The sequence below is a fragment of the Glandiceps talaboti genome, chromosome 16 (assembly GCF_964340395.1).
Source record: "Glandiceps talaboti chromosome 16, keGlaTala1.1, whole genome shotgun sequence".
Taxonomy (NCBI): domain Eukaryota; kingdom Metazoa; phylum Hemichordata; class Enteropneusta; family Spengelidae; genus Glandiceps; species Glandiceps talaboti.
The window spans coordinates 3,874,442-3,892,860 of NC_135564.1; the positions used below are offsets into that span (position 1 = coordinate 3,874,442).

Below are 18,419 nucleotides of genomic sequence, written 5' to 3' on the forward strand. Positions count from 1 at the left end.
TATTACCATCATATTATTGAATTTCATTATCCTGTATCAATGGATTTATCTAGTCACTGTGAGATTACATTTCAAATAACGCATATTAAAACGATCCAAATGAGAGATTATCATGACTAAAATCTTGATTTCAAAATAACATATAGATATAAGCACCTAACACGTCGGAAAAAACTACTGTGGTACAAATGCAGCTTATTATGGTGGTTTGAATTGTATGTAAGCTCAACGTATTCACAGGGTTTGGAGAAATTGTTAGATGTATCAACTGAGCACCTACATTGTAAGACAATGAAACAAACTACACTGACAGCTTTTTAGGGTTATTTGAATTGTACGTATTAAATTTTGTAGGGTTTTGAGAAATCGTTAGATGTATATTAAAGCACCTAAAATTTTTAAACAAACTACTGTGACAGCTTTTTATGTAGACTGTACGATACATCATGTTGTTCAGTCTATCAGGCTTCTCTATGAGTGTTGGCTAATAGCAAGGAATGATTATGGTGGTTTTAATTGTGAGCTGTCATAGCCTGTTCACTGCATTGACTGTGACTTCCATAGCTCTCGTAGCATGTTGACTGCATTGACTGTGACTTCCATAGCTGTTATAGGGGGGGGGGGGGGGGGGGGGGGGGGGATCAAGACCTATTTCCTTGAAATCGTTCATGTTTAACATAAAATTTTAATACAACAGTGGTTACTTCCGTATTAAAATAAAATGCATAAAAAATATGAGTTGAAAATTGTTGAAATATTACTGAACTATACACATTTTGTTCTAATTGTATTACAGTACTGTACTATATTTGTACAAGATATATTGTTCCTCAACATTGCATATGGCTGGAAATTTGACGAGTCTGATTTCATGGGTTTTAATTTCACTTTTAATTTCATTTTAATCTATATTTCAAATATTCATGAGAAATGACTCCATCAATAATGAACAAAATAAAAATGCGAAAACCCTAATGCAATATGTATTTTTTTTATTTCTTTTTTCTCATATTGCTATCCTAATTTTCAAAGCCTAAACATAAGTAATGTTTCCCCAGCACTATCATGAGCAAAATAAAAATTGCAAAATTAAAATTGCGGAAACCGTAATGCAATATGTATTTTTTATTTCTTTTTTCTCATATTGCTGTCCTAATTTTCAAAGCCTAAACATAAGTAATGTTTCTCCAGCACTATCATGAGCAAAATAAAAATTGCAGAAACCCTAATGCAATATGTATTTTTTTTATTTCTTTTTTTTCATATTGCTGTCATAATTTTCACAGCCATTAAACACATGTAATGTTTCCCCAGCACTATGATATATATTACATTGCCAATTCTTTATGGATATGAAAAAGATCAAAGAACTTCCGCCATCGAAATTATTAGTATAAATCATACTTCAGAATGAAATCATCAAGGCGTCAGAGTTCTTTCATGGTTTGAATAGTTTATCACTTAATCAAATCAACAATATATAGTAACAGTTGCCACATAATGAAAGCCGCGAATCTCTCTATATATGTTCTTTTTCTTTCTTTCTACTTTTTTAACAAAAGGGAAAAACCTTAATTTCCAGACAGTGCAGCTCAGATGACTGAAAGATTTCTTTTTGACAAGAGGGAGTAGCCTGTAAGATGGATGTGTGGATGCAAGGTTACATTTTATGTACCTTTAGTCTGACATTTGTGCCAGGTTTGGTTGCAATTGAGTTGCAGGTATCAGAAACATTGTTATCCATGAAAGGACAGACAGGTCATTTTTATATCACCATCTGAGCTCTTCCACTGGGGCTAACAGGCAAATGTCTGCCTTACATTTGTAGCCCTCATTGCCAAGTGGGTCAGAACTGCAGTGACTTTTATCACAGTGTTGTTGTCGTTTATCCGGTCTTAGATTTTACAGTGAATATATACGCACACTAACCTTTAAACATCTGCAGTATTAGGAGTATCAGTTTTCCTTGCTGAAGGAAATGTAAAACTAACAGATACACCACTCAGATCAAATATCACTCAGCATCATAAATTTCCTATTTCTAATAATCACAAGTAATAAAAGTAGGGGTGAAGATTGATTTAATACTAACACTGTTGGAGGTCACTTTAAGACGCACTCACTTCAATGATTTGTGATTTTCTTATTACTTCACAAAGTGGTACAAAGAAACAAAATTACAATAATACATATTGGTATTATCCACTTTTGAAAATGATGTCAAGAAATTTCTTACATTTGTAAATTTAAGTAAGTAAGATAGACTTTGTCAATCATCACAAACAATATCTAGAAGGTGCAAATTTACCTAATTGTTATGCAAGCCACATCCTTGACATACACACACAAGTGTATTATACATGTAGCCCACAGACTGGGCTATCTTGCTCAACATAATGGTGAATGAATGATGTTCTAAAGCCAGAGAGCCAAGTCTCTGGGAACACACATGTGCCCTGTTAAAATGAACAGTCATGGCATTATTGTTTCCGCTGCAGGCAAACACTTCATATATCAAATTAGTACATGTGAATGCTATGGAAAATTATTATTCGCTATATATATTACGATATACATTTTTTTCTCTGACACAGCTGGATTCCCTTACCAGTAACAATTACATACACATAATAGAAATACTGTTACCTAAACAAAACACAAAGCTAGACAGGAACTCTGTACAATGAATGTCTCCAGGCAAACCACAGAGCACTCAATGTATACAGAAGAGCTATCAGAAATCAGTGGTATCTGTGCTATACTTTTAAGATTAGCTAATTTGCATAATATGTCTGTTTCATGTAAATAACTGAATGTGATATCATAACACCTGTGAAAATATATAACATGGCAATTCAGTTGTCATCAAGTTTTTTTTCCCTATTGCCATGGTAATATATATGTATATATGATCGATTTAGTGATCCCTACCTGCTCTCTAGAGTCTTCAGTTTGGTATGATTTATTGAAATCTACAATGTATGCAACCTTTACAGTTGCCTTGCGTGTACACTCAAAATTTTATCATCACTTTACGAATCACTCTCTTGTTAAAGCGAACCTTAAAACAGTAGTAATGTTATAGAAAATAGTTCTTTTATTTTCTTTTTATTACCTATAAAAAACAGTATGATTCCCACTGGAAACCCATGATACCCACATAGAGAATATACTAGTAATTGAAAATAAAAATTGTAGCCATAAAAAATGCCATAACAGCAGTTGTAAAAATTCAAGAAATCTAATAAATTTGGAGTTTCGCATGAACATAGAGTGTGACAGCTTTATGTATATGGTAGTAGTTGAGAAATCTGAACTATAACATCAGCTGCAATATTTCAAATAATGTTGTCTTGGGATAAATATACTCATATTTGCACTATGTCCAACCAGTTGCACTGCCTGCCTCTGTCTCATTCATGCCTCATTTATTCAGTATAAACTACTTGGCATACAGACTAATCAATGTGGGTAAACATCAACTAGTGACTTGCTTTTCACTGTTTGGACAAATAACTTTTATATTGTGTATCACAATACATGCTGAAAAGGTACACACATACAATGTATACAACAATGAAATGGCATCATCCTAAAATAGAACTGGTGGGAAATATTTCTGAATGACTTAATTTCTTTTTGGGATATAGTTCAAGATTAAATCATGACCTCATCAGTCATCCATATCTAATAAGTAGACATGCATGTCAAATAAGAAAACCCTGAAATTATCATTTTTTATTAAAGTCAAGAAGACCACGCAGGTACAAGGAAGGAAGTCTTTAATACTGGTTTTGACATGCCAATCTGTTGCCAAATTCTTACAAGGTAGGAAATCTATGCAAATTTTATAAGACACCCCCCCCCCCCCCCTTATAAGTATGGCGATATGTGCAAGTTTTGCCAGATATCATCTCTCTGTTCCCAGGGTTCCTAAACCTTACACAAAAACACTAAATAATTGAAATGGAACTTAATTCAAATCAAAACTAATTTGCTAAATATGCAGTAATGGTCAACGAACCCAATAGCACAGGATATGTCACTTGTAAATCAGAGTGAATGATATAAGACCACATTAAATGCATTCAACACTGCATGTATCAATTACAATTTCAATTCTACCTGTATGCTTATAGCTGCATCACACATATACCTATCTCACACTACATACTACATCTACTCAATAAAGTTTAACTAGATAAATTGGTTCAATTCTCAAGATAAACAGTCTGCACACACACACACAACGCATGATTATGTTTCAAGAAGGTATTTATTTCAGTGCTCTGTTGCATTCATCTTCTACTGTTTCAGAACTTACTGTAACTTCAATACAATGTAAATGCCTGATTAATTTCATTTCTGGATAAAACTTATGTGTGGATACATTTGAACTATTTCTAACTACATTGTATATATAAATAAAATAAACTGTAAAGTCTTTCTGGCCAAGACGTTTCACTCAGGTTTTGCTGAGCTACCTTAGTAGGCCCAATCCATCTCATACTAATTATTGTGTACGTCCAGTCACGTGATGTGGTGATGTGACACACACACACACACACACACACACACACACACACACACACACACACACACACACACACACATGCTCTCTCCCTCCCTCCTCTCTCTCTCTCTCTCTCTCTCTCTCTCTCTCTCTCTCTCTCTCTCTCTCTCTCTCTCTCTCTCTCTCTCTCTCTCTCTCTCTCTCTCTCTCTCTCTCTCTCTCAATCTAAATATATTTTGTTCTCAACTGATTGTATGTACCTCTCTTTCCTTTATCTCAGCACGTCTCTCCCAATGTTGACACCATGATCTGACTCTTTGTCTATCTCACTTCCCTTCAAATTTGTAATACCTACCCATACAATATGTAGACATATATAACTTGACATATATAACTTACTCCCTAGCTTTCCCTATTGATTTAACTTTTAATTCTAATTTCCTTTTCTTCATTCTCCCCTCAATTCATGATTTTTTCTTTCTCTTTCTTTCCCACCCTCAACGATATTATAACTTCTGTAAATATCTCTCTTCATCTCTCAATCAAGATACATACATACACATGCAAATGCATGTACAAATGTGACAAACTACACCAATTGGTTACGCATTGGGTGTAATGTTATCCTGTGTTGACTACAAACACCAGACAAAATCAATACACAATTATAACCTACATGTAGTCCCCACCTCAATTGATTTGAAACTGTTCAAACTAAATCAATTCAAATAACTTGGTTCAATACCTGCTTCTGTCACCATGTGAAAACTGATGAATGGATTTAAATCAATTTTCTATCACTTCTGTGTTGATTCCAAACCGATCTACTTAAAATCAGTTTAAAACCCCCACCTCTGAGGTAGTTGAAACTACCTCTTCTAAGCTTTCAACAGTTCAACTAAATTGACTCAAACTAGTTTGAGAACATGTGGGACAAGATAACCAACTTTATATTCAATTTTGAACCGTATCAAAATTCCACATGGTGACTGGGCTAATGACATTTGTACGTCTGACGACACAAAAATGACTTCCCTTTCTTGTCTAAGCCACTGGAAATTGAACAATATCAATTTATTCAATATGACAGGAAAAGTGTCATCTATTTAGGCCCAATAAAAAAAATGTTTGGTTCTGGTTACCAGAACCCACCTAGTTTTTCACTGCCGACCCTAAACCTTTTCTTACGAATTCAAGAAAAAAAAGGTAAAATAGCGAAAATTGTGAAGTCTTGCAAGAAATAGTAGATGCGGAAACTGACATCAACTTAAAAAGACAATAAATTATTCTAAAAAGGCAAGACTTTCCTTGACTTGATCTAAGACATTTGACATTGAATAATATTATTACTATAATACCATCCTAATACCAGCCATTTACTCAGAGACAAATTTATTGCAAAGCTAGTAAGTGAAGCTATTACTCTACTCAATACAGACGTCATACCACTCTTGTTGCATTTCAATTAGAAACGTTTAATTAGAATTTTAAATCACAAATTGAAAGCAATTACATGTATGTGCTTGACTGAATGTTTCACTTAATAATCACCAATCTAGGGAATAATATAGCAGTGTAGGCAGAAAGATAAGGAGCCATAAGTACTACTGAGAGAGAGAAGATGGATGTCTCACTAGTAAGATAGCTGCATCGGCCTTTGACCTCGACAAAATAGCTTTTTTCTAATAATAGTGATTTATTTCCATGATTCAAAGACAGGAATTATATACAAACACTCATTATGTGTGGAGAGGAAGATAAAAATAAGGGAAAGAGGAAATAGTTGTGAGTAACTTGTCAAGTCTATATGAGTAACATATGATCATATGCTTATTTGCATAAAATAAGTACATGGCTTCTCACAGTTCTCCCAAGGCCTTTGTAGAGAAGATGTCTTAATAATGCAATGATTTTTTGAAAATGACCAAATCATCAAATGATGGTGAAATAGTGTTTTTTACTGAGTAAACTAAGTCAGTCAATTTGTTGACAGGACTGAAATGTACAGGTATAAATGTCAGATGTTACTTTTTTACTTTGGAACAAAAATTAAGTTACTCTGATTTACAATCATCATAATCAATGTATCATTTGTGATGTTAATTTCCATGATCGTATTTGGCGAGATTATTGAAATTGACCATATTTACACAATTTTTGGCAAACTGTTCAATATAGTTATTCTGCTATGTTGAAAACCAAAAAAGTCAAACTAATTCTCTATGATCAATTTGTTGACAACCAAACAAAAGATTCACCTCCAAATAACAGAAGAAGAACAGTACATACATTGTAGGTATGAAATTTACAAAATTTTCATGTGAAATCAACAAAAATCTAACTGCCACCCTATACATGTACAAGCCAATGACATTTTCACCTCCAAATAACAGAAGAGCAAAAGTATCTGTCCATTGTAGGTACATGTATGAAATTCATAGGAAGAAAAATTATGTGAAATAAACAAAATGTAAGTCATAGACCTCATCATGCCATTAAGCAAATCATACTATGTGCGAAATTTACAAAATTTTCCGATGAAATTGACAAAATCTCACTCATGGACCAGTCATCTTGCCACACTAGCAAGCCAATGACATGTTCACCTCCAAATAATGGAAGAGCAAATGAAGTTTTCAAAATTTTATGTATGGAATCTAAAAATTAATCTAAATTCTCTCATGTTACCACACAGACATGCCAAGAAAACTATGACCTTTTCACAGAGCATGTCATTCATCCCCTAGGAACCTTTTACTTGATTAACAAAGGACCTCAAGGACTATATGCCTCATTATTAGGTCACTTACTTACCCCATGTTAATAGCTTGAACTAACCCATATACTACATTGTACACACTGATGGGACTTGTTTTATCAATCTTATCACAATACAATCTGGACACAAAAACATGTCTTAATAGTATAATAAACCACCTCTGTTACCGTACATGTAGCTTCAAGGCTTGCTGCTGATATATGAAGTGAACTTTGTAAGGGTTTACACAAGTTGAGTTGAAATGATTATTTCATACTTTGATAACTCTATAGAAAGGGAGGATGAATTCCTAAAAAAGTGAAATCTCTCAAATAATGAAGCACAAACTTCAGGTTTAGACCTGTCTGGGCGTAGTTTATGATGCATATTTATTAGGTATTCCGGTACTGATACGGTATTGTACTGACTGAAGCAAACTTAACCAAACTTGCAACTCAAAGCAAACCTGGTATTTAGATATAACCCATAAACATTCCAATGACATAATTTATCATACATATATAAAAATTTCAGCAAAATCCTACTCAGCACTCAACTGTTATAACAATGCCAGAAGACAATTTTAATGTTGTAGAAGACATGCATTGACATTAACTTTATACTAGAATGTGGTTTTATTTAAGTATTTTCACCCTTGTAAAAAGCTTGTAAACTTCAAGTTTGTGCTCCTCTAACTCTAATTATTTTGTTCCCAACAAAAATACTGTACATGTGTAACAGCTCCATTTTTTTGTAACAGCCTCAAAATTCTAGTCATAATTTCAACTTTTGTAGATACCCCCAAAAATCATTATCATCATGCCAGCAGTTGTTGCCAATCAACTCCCTAACTTACTTATTTGGAATACAGGAATGCCATCTACATCTACATGTAAATGTATTGTAATCAACATTTACACAGATTCGCATTGGTAACTACCCATGACATTTGATATTTATTTTATAAATTATTTAAGTACAAAAACGTTATAGTTTCTTACATGAACAATTTACAACAATGATTATGAACTGCACTAGATTTCTACTGAGATGGAGAATATGCAATGCTACATGTGTGATCTCAGATGGCACAATTTGGCATTATAGTCTAGAACTACGGGGTAAGCTTTCATACAGACGCCATGCCCTGACTTCAAAGAACACAGTTGTCAAGGATACTGTAGGTTTTGGTTTCGAGAAAAATACCAATTAAACCCACTGACATCAGCAATCTTTATGACTGATCTCTGAATATATATCAGTTCAAAGCAACGCTTAATAGACTATATTAATAAGAAAACAAATGCAATGGCTGGTAGACATTAAGATCTAAACAAAACATGCCCTGGGGAAGGTGACATCAATACCAGCAAAACAAACTCTCTAGCTATACCCCACCACAGTAACTATTACAATAGAGACGACCTTGTGTGACCTCTGCTATATTTGGTGTTTATCACATGAAAACACTTCATTGTTCCAGACACTTTGAACAAAGTCCTTATTTTGACTGACAGGAAATCATTTACATACAAAGGTTGATGACTGAGTGGGTGACTGCAAATTTTAGACATTACTTAATAATACAAAATGTATGTGGGTGGCTATATATAATACATGACTTGTACCGTACATGAGCACAACTTGTATGTTACTTCACACATACTGTCACATTAGACCTTGCACAGCAATAGTCTTAATACTTTACATGTGGGATCATTTTCTATGACCTCTCTCTCATGGCTCTAAACATATATATATAGTCAAATGGGCAAATTCTACTGAAAATCTATCTAACTTCTGCTGGGGAAAGGTTGAACAGCACATGTCAGTCTAGTAGTCCATCACACACTGACAGGCAGTTGCAATTGGGTATATACTTTGTGTTCAGTTTACTACAAACTCAACCTCCCGTCTTAAAGTAAGTCACGTGAGAACATGATAACATCATCATTTTACAGCCATACTCCAACAGCATTAAACTACCACAGTCAGTGGTAAGAACAGAATGTCATGCTAGAGAAAGCAATTTGATGATACAATGGAGACTGAGATCACAGCAAATGCGCCAACACCTACATAGTTTCCAGACCAGCACATAACGACTGAAAATTCTCAAGGTATACTTTATCAAAATGTAGAGTGCTGTGTTGGTCTGGAAACTTATGTTTGGAATCTCTTGGGTGAAGAGATATCTTGAGATTTGAAACCACATATAGTCTCTAGACTACAATATGGATGTTTGCTCCTCCAGATTGCGATGTAATCTGCCCTTCTCGTTTCAGTTGGATTACCATCGAATCCTCAGGTACACACACCCACATTGGGGCAATACTGTGAACTGATTCTTATCACTCTTACACAGTTTTAGCTTATGTTAAATTTTACCTATGTGGTAAGTTCATTTTACACAACGTTCAGTTTTACTTGATCATGTGCAGTTTTACCTACACATTGTAAATTGTTCAGTTTTACCAATAAATGTTCAGTTTTATTTATTAATATTCAGTTTTATCTATGAATGTTCAGTTTTGCCTACAAATATTCAGTTTTTACATATTCAGTTTTTACCTACAAATGTTCAATTTTACCTACATGTATAAAAATGTTCAGTTTTACCAATGAATGTTCAGCTTCACTAGACTGTAAGATACGTCTTATTGCTAAGCCATGATACATGTACATGTACAGCTGTGTCCCAACAAATCATATCTAAACGCCAAGTTGCATGAGGCAATTCAGTGAGCAATCCATCGCATGCAATGAGGCTAGCAACTACAACTGAGTGTGTATACAAGGCAATGCGACTGACGAGCAACTTGCAATAAGTTGCAGAAAATATGTGTTGGATTCCTTGAGATGCAACTTGTTGTCGTCCCAAGGTATTGCGATTATGTGCATACATAAAGCAATTCATTGCATGTGACAAATTGCTTAAAGTGTATTGCTCACCAAACTGCCTCATATAAACTTGGTATTTTCAAACTATATTTTACGTAATGTTCAGTTTTACCTAATTGTCTACAGCTTTCTATCTTACCTACCAACACTTAACAAAACTGTATGAAGTATTACAACGTGTAGCATGAAAAACGATGATGTTGCTGGCAGTATAAAACTACTGCCAATGGCAATGTGTACAACTGAAATCCAATGTCTGACAATGACATGCACGTGCAGTGAGAGAAACACACCTCAAACATGAAAACATCCCTACAGGATAATGGAACATCCCATGGACTTTAGTCAAGTAATTATGTAACAGTGTATAAACATACCTCATGGACACTTTTGGACTAACTTGAAAACCACTGATTGGATCACGTTCAATTTTTCATCTAGACATTAATGTGTCCACCAAATCTCAAGGCAATCGGTCTGGCGGTTTTTGACTTTAAATTGTTTACACACGCACACAACAACACATAGACATAGTTTGTGATGACTATAACCACACTTTAGTTGTGCTAAAAATGGACCATCTACCTGTATTGTAACATAGTGATAATTTACATACATATACTGAATGGTACAATGTGATCAGAACACCACACACAGCTGATACAATAGTTTTCAGAACTCAAACAACAGACAGTCTGTACCAAGCTGACCTATTTTAAACGTGTTTTCCATAACAATAAGTTCCTCAGGGATGACCACACAATGTCACACAAACTCAACAAATGTCGAATGTTCACTATTTATGATGCAACAAGGCAGTAATATTCTATTTCAGGTACCGAAAATTGTAACTCATCTGACATACACATTTTTTTCATGACAATAGGTTCCTTCCTTGAAACAGTAGCATCTATGGCATGGTTACTGAAATACTACATGTATCTAAACCACAAAATGAAACGCCCAAAATTCTGTTCCCATTCTTTATCCACCAATATTTTTAGAATCCGCCATTGACCTTCAACTCAATGGGTCATCACATTTGGTGAATAATGATGAATTCCTTATAATTATTTTATAGTGTATTTATGAACAGCTGTGCATTATTTGATAAGGTTTTATTACCCCTATTTGACAGTTCTGCATTGTGCCTGTTATACAGTGCCATTTTTAATTTTACAGACAGGCGTATACTTCTGCTAGGCAAGCTTGGAAACCTACATTTTTTTTGTGTGAGAGAGAGTAGCCTACATGTACCTGTAGACTTGAGAACAACTATCGCTACAATATTCCACTATCCTGACATTTTGAATTTTTGAATTCTCGCTCCTGAAAGAACGGAGTTTAAATTCCAAAATAAAAATGTCAGTTAGGATAGCAGAATAGTGTAAGTAGTGATAGTTCTTGAAGTCTACAACTAGGCTTGGGAGAGAGAGGGTTTCCAGCTATATTTGACTAGATTATTTTAAAAACATTTTAGCCAAAAGTGACACCAGGGTAACAATAGATGCCACACATTTGTTGTTCCATTGTGTTAATTTCATGTCATTGTGTCAAACAAACAAACAACAAATACAAGTAACCCGAATCACAATACCAGATTGAAACCAACAAGAAATCTGACTACTCCATAAAAGAACATCAGTTTACACTTTCACAGTGCAAATTTTACGACACTGGTAATCCAGCCTTAGGCCGGACTACTAAGAACAGTAAGAGAGACACAAACTAAATCTATTGCTCTTCAATATAGTAGATTACACAAGTGGGTGATAGCAGTTCCTCTGTTGTACAATTCTAATCACCCTGTGATCAAGGCAGTGTACATATTCAAAACTATAACAAAATCTGCAATTTCACAGTGAAAGACATCATACCCCCAGTACATGTACTTTAATTTCACATGAATTTTCCTTTCAGAAGATAGTATTCACCATCACAAAAAATTTGTTTCCTTAGTTGATACCACAACTTTTTTTTTTAAGTGTATTGAATGAAATGTACACATATTGGTATTTCAAACAAGCACATGGGTTGTCTTTCCAACTCAAGAAAATATTATTGTGTATCCTTTCATGATAATGATGTTTATTATGCACTGTATATACCTGTACTTGTATTATATCATCCAATTGTTATTTTTATCTTGTTTCATATTCGATTGAGCAAATAAACAATATGGACGACCGTACATACTAGTGAAGTAGCCCTCTTCTGGTTGAATTGATCTGTAGTAGTTAAAGGTATAAATAAGAGACACCGCGGACAAGCAATTCTTTCTTATCACATGGTTTTGCCAAGCCTGTTGAACACTACTGAACACTATGGACAGTTGTGATACCACAGCTTGATATTATAATATCATTATCACTTACTGATCCTATAAATAACTACTTGTATATCAGTTAGTGTTTACGATGTCATAAATTTCTGTGTAATAAGTCACATTGATGGTACCAGGAAGCTTGTTCAATACTATATGACAAATATATGTCCGATGAATGGGAAGTGTCATACAGTCTGTATTGTGGAACAAAAAGTACTACAAAGCTATCAAAGATATCAAAAGTGTCCTACTTGAAATGTTGGCTTCCAGGTCAATTCTTAAAATGTTTCAAACATTCTATCATGCATGTATGCTTCAGTTGAAATCACGCTAATATTTCAATAATTCATTCAGCATCATGTACTTCAAATGACAACAGTTTTATATGAGTTAATTACATTAATATTGTGTTATTATAAAAATATAACTGCATGTAACTTTGTGCCCTACCAAATGGGGACAATGTGATGCTTCCATCAAGTTTCCTCTGTACTGTATTACTGAAACTTTGAATAACAAGGGCATTAAAACACATTCACATGCTGTTAATAGTCGGGGTCACACTGATATGGAGGCACTCACAGCTCTATTTTAATATTTCTATATTTATCATGACCCTATAACCGACTCTTTATTTCTTGGACCTGACAAAAAAATCTTAAAATAATGCCCTCTATGGCTATATCAGGAAAACACAATATCACTGATAGGATAATGCCAATGCCAAAAGCATAATTTCTAAACATAATAATTTATCACAGAAATCAGGAACTATAATAAATTAATATAGTTCATAATATTCTTCTGTATTCATACTGCACCACAGATGCACCACAAACATGTACAGGTACACAGTACAGCCTTACTTATACAAATGTATCTCCATCCATTTAACAGGCTGACAGTCCCATTATCTTCAAGGTTACGATAAGAAACTAATTTTCAAAAAGGATCATCCATCTAACACAGAGTCAGTAACTTTGAATGACAAGGGCAAGGCATGATATATGCATAATTTAGTCAAGTTCATAAGAATTTTATATACAATCAGCAAGTACATCATACATGTACACACAAAAGGTCACCTAATTTGATTGACAAGGCCAACATATTTGTCAAGTTCATGTTAACATTGAGTTAACACAGCATCACCTCCTTTCACTGAGTTCACAAAATGTCGTCTACATTGTATACTGATTGACAAGGTGAAGGGGAATTGTACATATATGTGTATGTTTCAATCAAGTTGATGTTGACTAAGTTAATTAAGAAACAAAGTCACTGTTGACTTAAGTTAATACAACTACTGACACTGACTGAGTTAACAGTCACTGATATTGACTATTAAGTAACAAACAATCACTGACAATGACTTAACAGTCAGTGAGATTGACTAAGTTAAGGAACATAGTTACTGAAAATGACTGAGTTAACATAGTCACTGATGTTGACTATGTTAACAGTCACTGACTGATTTGACACAGTTACTGGTGTTAATTGACTATGTCAACACACACTGACAGTAAGCTAAGTCACTGATAGTGACACTGACTAAGTTTAAGTAACTGACACTGATGACACAGTCATTGGATATTGACAAATTTAATAGTCACTTACACTGACTGAGTTAAAACAGTCACTGGTATAGACACTACATTTTGTATCCTTGAGTTGACACACAGTCACTAGTATACTATCCCTGAGTTAATACACAGTCACTGGTGTTACACTATCCCCGAGTTAACACACAGTCACTGACATTGACTGACAACATCAATAAACTAGGTTATCACAACTGTGTCATCAAATGCAATGACACAGTTTGCAATTATGAATAAATCAATAGCCATCATACCATGGAATTCACCTCCAGTGCTGTCCTAGATTTGACAGATTGTCAATACATTCAGTTTCTAAGGCAATGTCCTGTTTTTCATAATCCTATTGTCGACATGAGCGAAATTGTTATGACCAATTATGTTATGATTTTAATAACTTTTTAATGGTTCATATTCATTCATTTATGATTGCAGTTATTGATTGTAACTTGTATGCCATGCCAGATAATATCGATATTTTATATCGTTGAAACACGACTTACATTTAACTTTCATCATAAATTCTACATAGCAGAACCTGTTTAGTTGATTTCAAATTCATAAATATTGTTAAAAAGTGACTGACGACCAAGTTAACTGCTATTATGGGCTAACCATGACTAAATGCATGTTTACTGTCACATCGTACCACAGGGAAATAAGTCTGTAAAATCATAGTTTCCTTGTACAGATTTCCTCCTCTGTTACTGGGTTGCATAAGCTTTTAACAAAAAATATTCCATTAATCCATTATGGCCTTAGTATCTAGGCATCCTAATGTCTACAGAATTACTACAGCAGTATTATCTCGCATGATTCTGCAGTAACTACAGAGCAGTGAGGTAAAATGATTTCACAGTAACTACAGAGCAGTGAGGTAAAATGATTTCACAGTAACTACAGAGCAGTGAGGTAAAATGATTTCACAGTAACTATGGAACAGTGAGGTAAAATGATTTCACAGTAACTACGGAACAGTGAGGTAAAATGATTCCGCAGTAACTACAGAGCAGTGAGGTAAAATGATTCTGCAGGAACTACGGAACAGTGAAGTAAATGTCCTACATTTGTACAAATAGGAGGTTATACTTTACAGAGTTACTGGCTAATCAGGATCAGGCTATAGATATTATTGTGGGCTAACAAAAACCATACTAACTATACATGTACTATAAGTAAACAAGGATGGCAGCTACTGTAATGACAAACAGAGATCAGCCATGGCTAGCTGAATATGTCCTAAACATGGAATAAGCTAGTATTAATAGCTCCCATCATTGGTAAACAAGGACCATATTAGCAGAAACTTGAAACTCAAGGAATGATCTAACATTACATTAGACATGACTACACGCACTGCTTTTATTCCTAGCTTTTACTTTGAAGACCTGGCAATGCTTATTCTCTAACAATAACACATGACAACAATCGCATGACCTTAACACACCTTTTTACTCAATAGTGTATTCTGAACACATTCACTGGCTAGTAATTTGTTTTCACTACTTCAAACGATTCTTGAAAGAAATAGACAGAAACATTAAAACATTTGAATTGCGTCAGCACTAATTAACACATTTTCTCTGCAGTAAACATGGCTATTAGGACAGAAATCTACATGCACCATGTTCAGTGTAAAATTGACACTATATTTTGTAATCTACCTTTAAAGTAAACCCAAAAAACAACCAGACTGAAAGCACACATTATTTCGTTTCCCAATTCAATAGCAAAACAGTAATTTCCGTTTCCTTCTAAGTCCATTCACAGTATGCACAGTTCAACTATTTTGAATCCTGTACCACATTCCCAGCCACATTACATGATTTGCTCATGAGGAAAGCCAACACAATAGACACACCTTCTTCGTTTGAAAAGGGTTTCTCGCTTTTTTGTCTGCCTTCAAACATTGACTTATTCGGTATGCAACTGTTGTGACCTTTGACCTAAAATATATCATGCACTCTGTCAGAATTTAGGTTGCAAAAGACAAAAATAGAGACTGAGATGAGAGTATAATGAAATACAAAATATATTACAAGACACGCTAATGTTGTAAAATATCAGTTGTGTACCTCGATTTGAGACAATATGTGTGATTCAATTTCCGTTTTGAAATGCTTGAATTGGCAACGATTTTAAAGTATGCGTCTTGATATGGCAATGTAACAACACTTCTGTTGAATACATGGTAAGAAAGAAGAAACATATTTCTTTCAATACACTGATTGACTTGTAGTTGAAAATTCTCAAAATACTTGAAATTCTCCAACAACTTTTCAAAATAGAAGTTTGTGTGAAATCCTTGGCAGAGATTTAAGAAATGAAAATTCCACCATTTTTTAAAATCGAAATCTCGGTTGTATTTTTTTTTCTCGGTTATCACACAAAATCTGGGATTATCTTGAATTGAACTGCTAATAAATTACAGATAATTTGGTTCTCTATTCTAAAATAATATATATGATGGTGATCCTAAAATTTTTCAAAAACGGATGAGTTTTAATGTTTATTATAAAATGTTTGTAAATTTTTACATCTTTAATTTTCAAAATTTACTAAACCATTAGATGATAATGTAATCAAACTGTAGTATTTTCTTGGAATTATGCAACTGTTTTATTTGAGAACTACAAACAACAACAACAACAATTTTTCGGTAAAATAGGGTTTTCTGAAAAGTCACTTTTCTATACTTCACACATAGTAATCCATACAACTGTAGACTACATGGCAATCCTACATACCTTCACTAACGTCTCCTCTTGCAGCAGCTTCTAAAAGCACAACGTTATGTTTAAATGCCACACGTTTCCGTTTTGTGGATTTAGGATGGTGATGGCCATGATGTCGCATTCCTTTACGTTCCTTTTTCACTCTTTCTTTCTCATTCTGAGCATACCTCTTCAGTTGTTGCGTGCGACGTTTCTTGGCATGTTTAAGACGTTCCTGTGCTGTCATCTTTTCAACGACTGGTATCTCGGATACCAGCTCACTATGCTCTGTCATGATTACTTGCTCAACATATAGTTTACTCCAACTATATTTTATGAAGTTTCCTTTAAAAAGAAAAAGAAAAAAAAATTAATTATCCATAAATTATCAAACCTTATTAATTTTAAGTTCAAGTTTATATTTTTTCTACCCTGTTTATGGTGCTAGTGATACACCATTTATCTCTCATACAATGCTTGTTGAGAATGTTTAGAACTGATTCAGTAAGCCACAGTCATTATCAACCACTTGTATGATGTTAAATTTACATTATTACAAGTGAATTATCACATGTACACTTCATATGCTTCATGTGTTAACTCCTGTGTTCATCTCTACTGTGCGTTCACTTACCTAATGACTTCATTTGAATAACGTCATAGTCGTATTAAATCAGGTTATTGCATGTACATTTACATAATGACTTCATCTGAATAACGTTGTCATGGTTATAATCAGGTTATTGTGCATACATTTTAAATCATAATTACCAACTTGTTCACATTCTCAACACAAGCAGTGACATGAGAGATAAACAAAGAACCACTAGTGCTGTTAACAAGCTAATTCCATTCATTCAATAATTTGAAACATTTCACTTCATGAAAAGGAGGTAATGATTCCTCACATTATCAATCAGCATTTTATTTTTTATTTACTCAACACACTTCAAACCCTTCAAGGTTTCAAGGATTGTAAAACTCAACAAGTTACATGATAAATAAAACCACCAATAAATCATAGCAAAGCTAATATATTTTTTGAAAATCAATCAAATTTTTGATAAGAAACTCCACAAATGCATGACTCACCAATATGTAATATTATACAATATCTTTAATACCGTTTTGTGACAAACATCATGCAGCTAATTCTACTGGAACTCTCCCACTTTCTGTCAGGCAGGACTCATTAGTAAAACAATATTATACATTTACAGTGTTTTTCTGACCGAAATTCTCCCACCTTTTCATCCGTTTAGAATAAAAATGATTCAACAATAAACCCACCGTAAATTTACAGCTTTTTTCTTACAACCATGATAGTCACTAATTCAGAGTCAGTAATTTGGAAGAATTACTACTGATACTAAAATCCTCTGGTCTTTTTTATCACGTTTCCATTTCAACTTATGGTTATAGTTGACACAGATGAATAAAATGAGGAACTGTTCAAAATTTTACCAAATATTCCTTTCCTTGTCTCTCTAGTAACAATAATTAATTGAGACCAAATAGGGGAAAATTAACCCTAATCCTGTTTGACAAGAACTTGACCTGAAGATGGTTGACGGACACTGGTATAAGTTAAAATATAAACAAATATATA

At 33.9% G+C, this 18,419-nt stretch overlaps 1 protein-coding gene across 1 annotated transcript in view; it reads right to left on the reverse strand.

Moving 5' to 3' along the window:
- Positions 1 to 18,419, reverse strand: part of LOC144447426 (protein phosphatase 1 regulatory subunit 16A-like) — a 91,796-nt gene that overhangs the window by 66,221 nt on the left and 7,156 nt on the right. The window contains exon 2 of the mRNA XM_078137447.1: positions 16,844 to 17,155. Within this exon, the coding sequence (XP_077993573.1) occupies positions 16,844 to 17,105 (262 nt within the window). The 5' untranslated portion in view covers positions 17,106 to 17,155. The remainder of the gene's footprint in view (positions 1 to 16,843; positions 17,156 to 18,419) is intronic.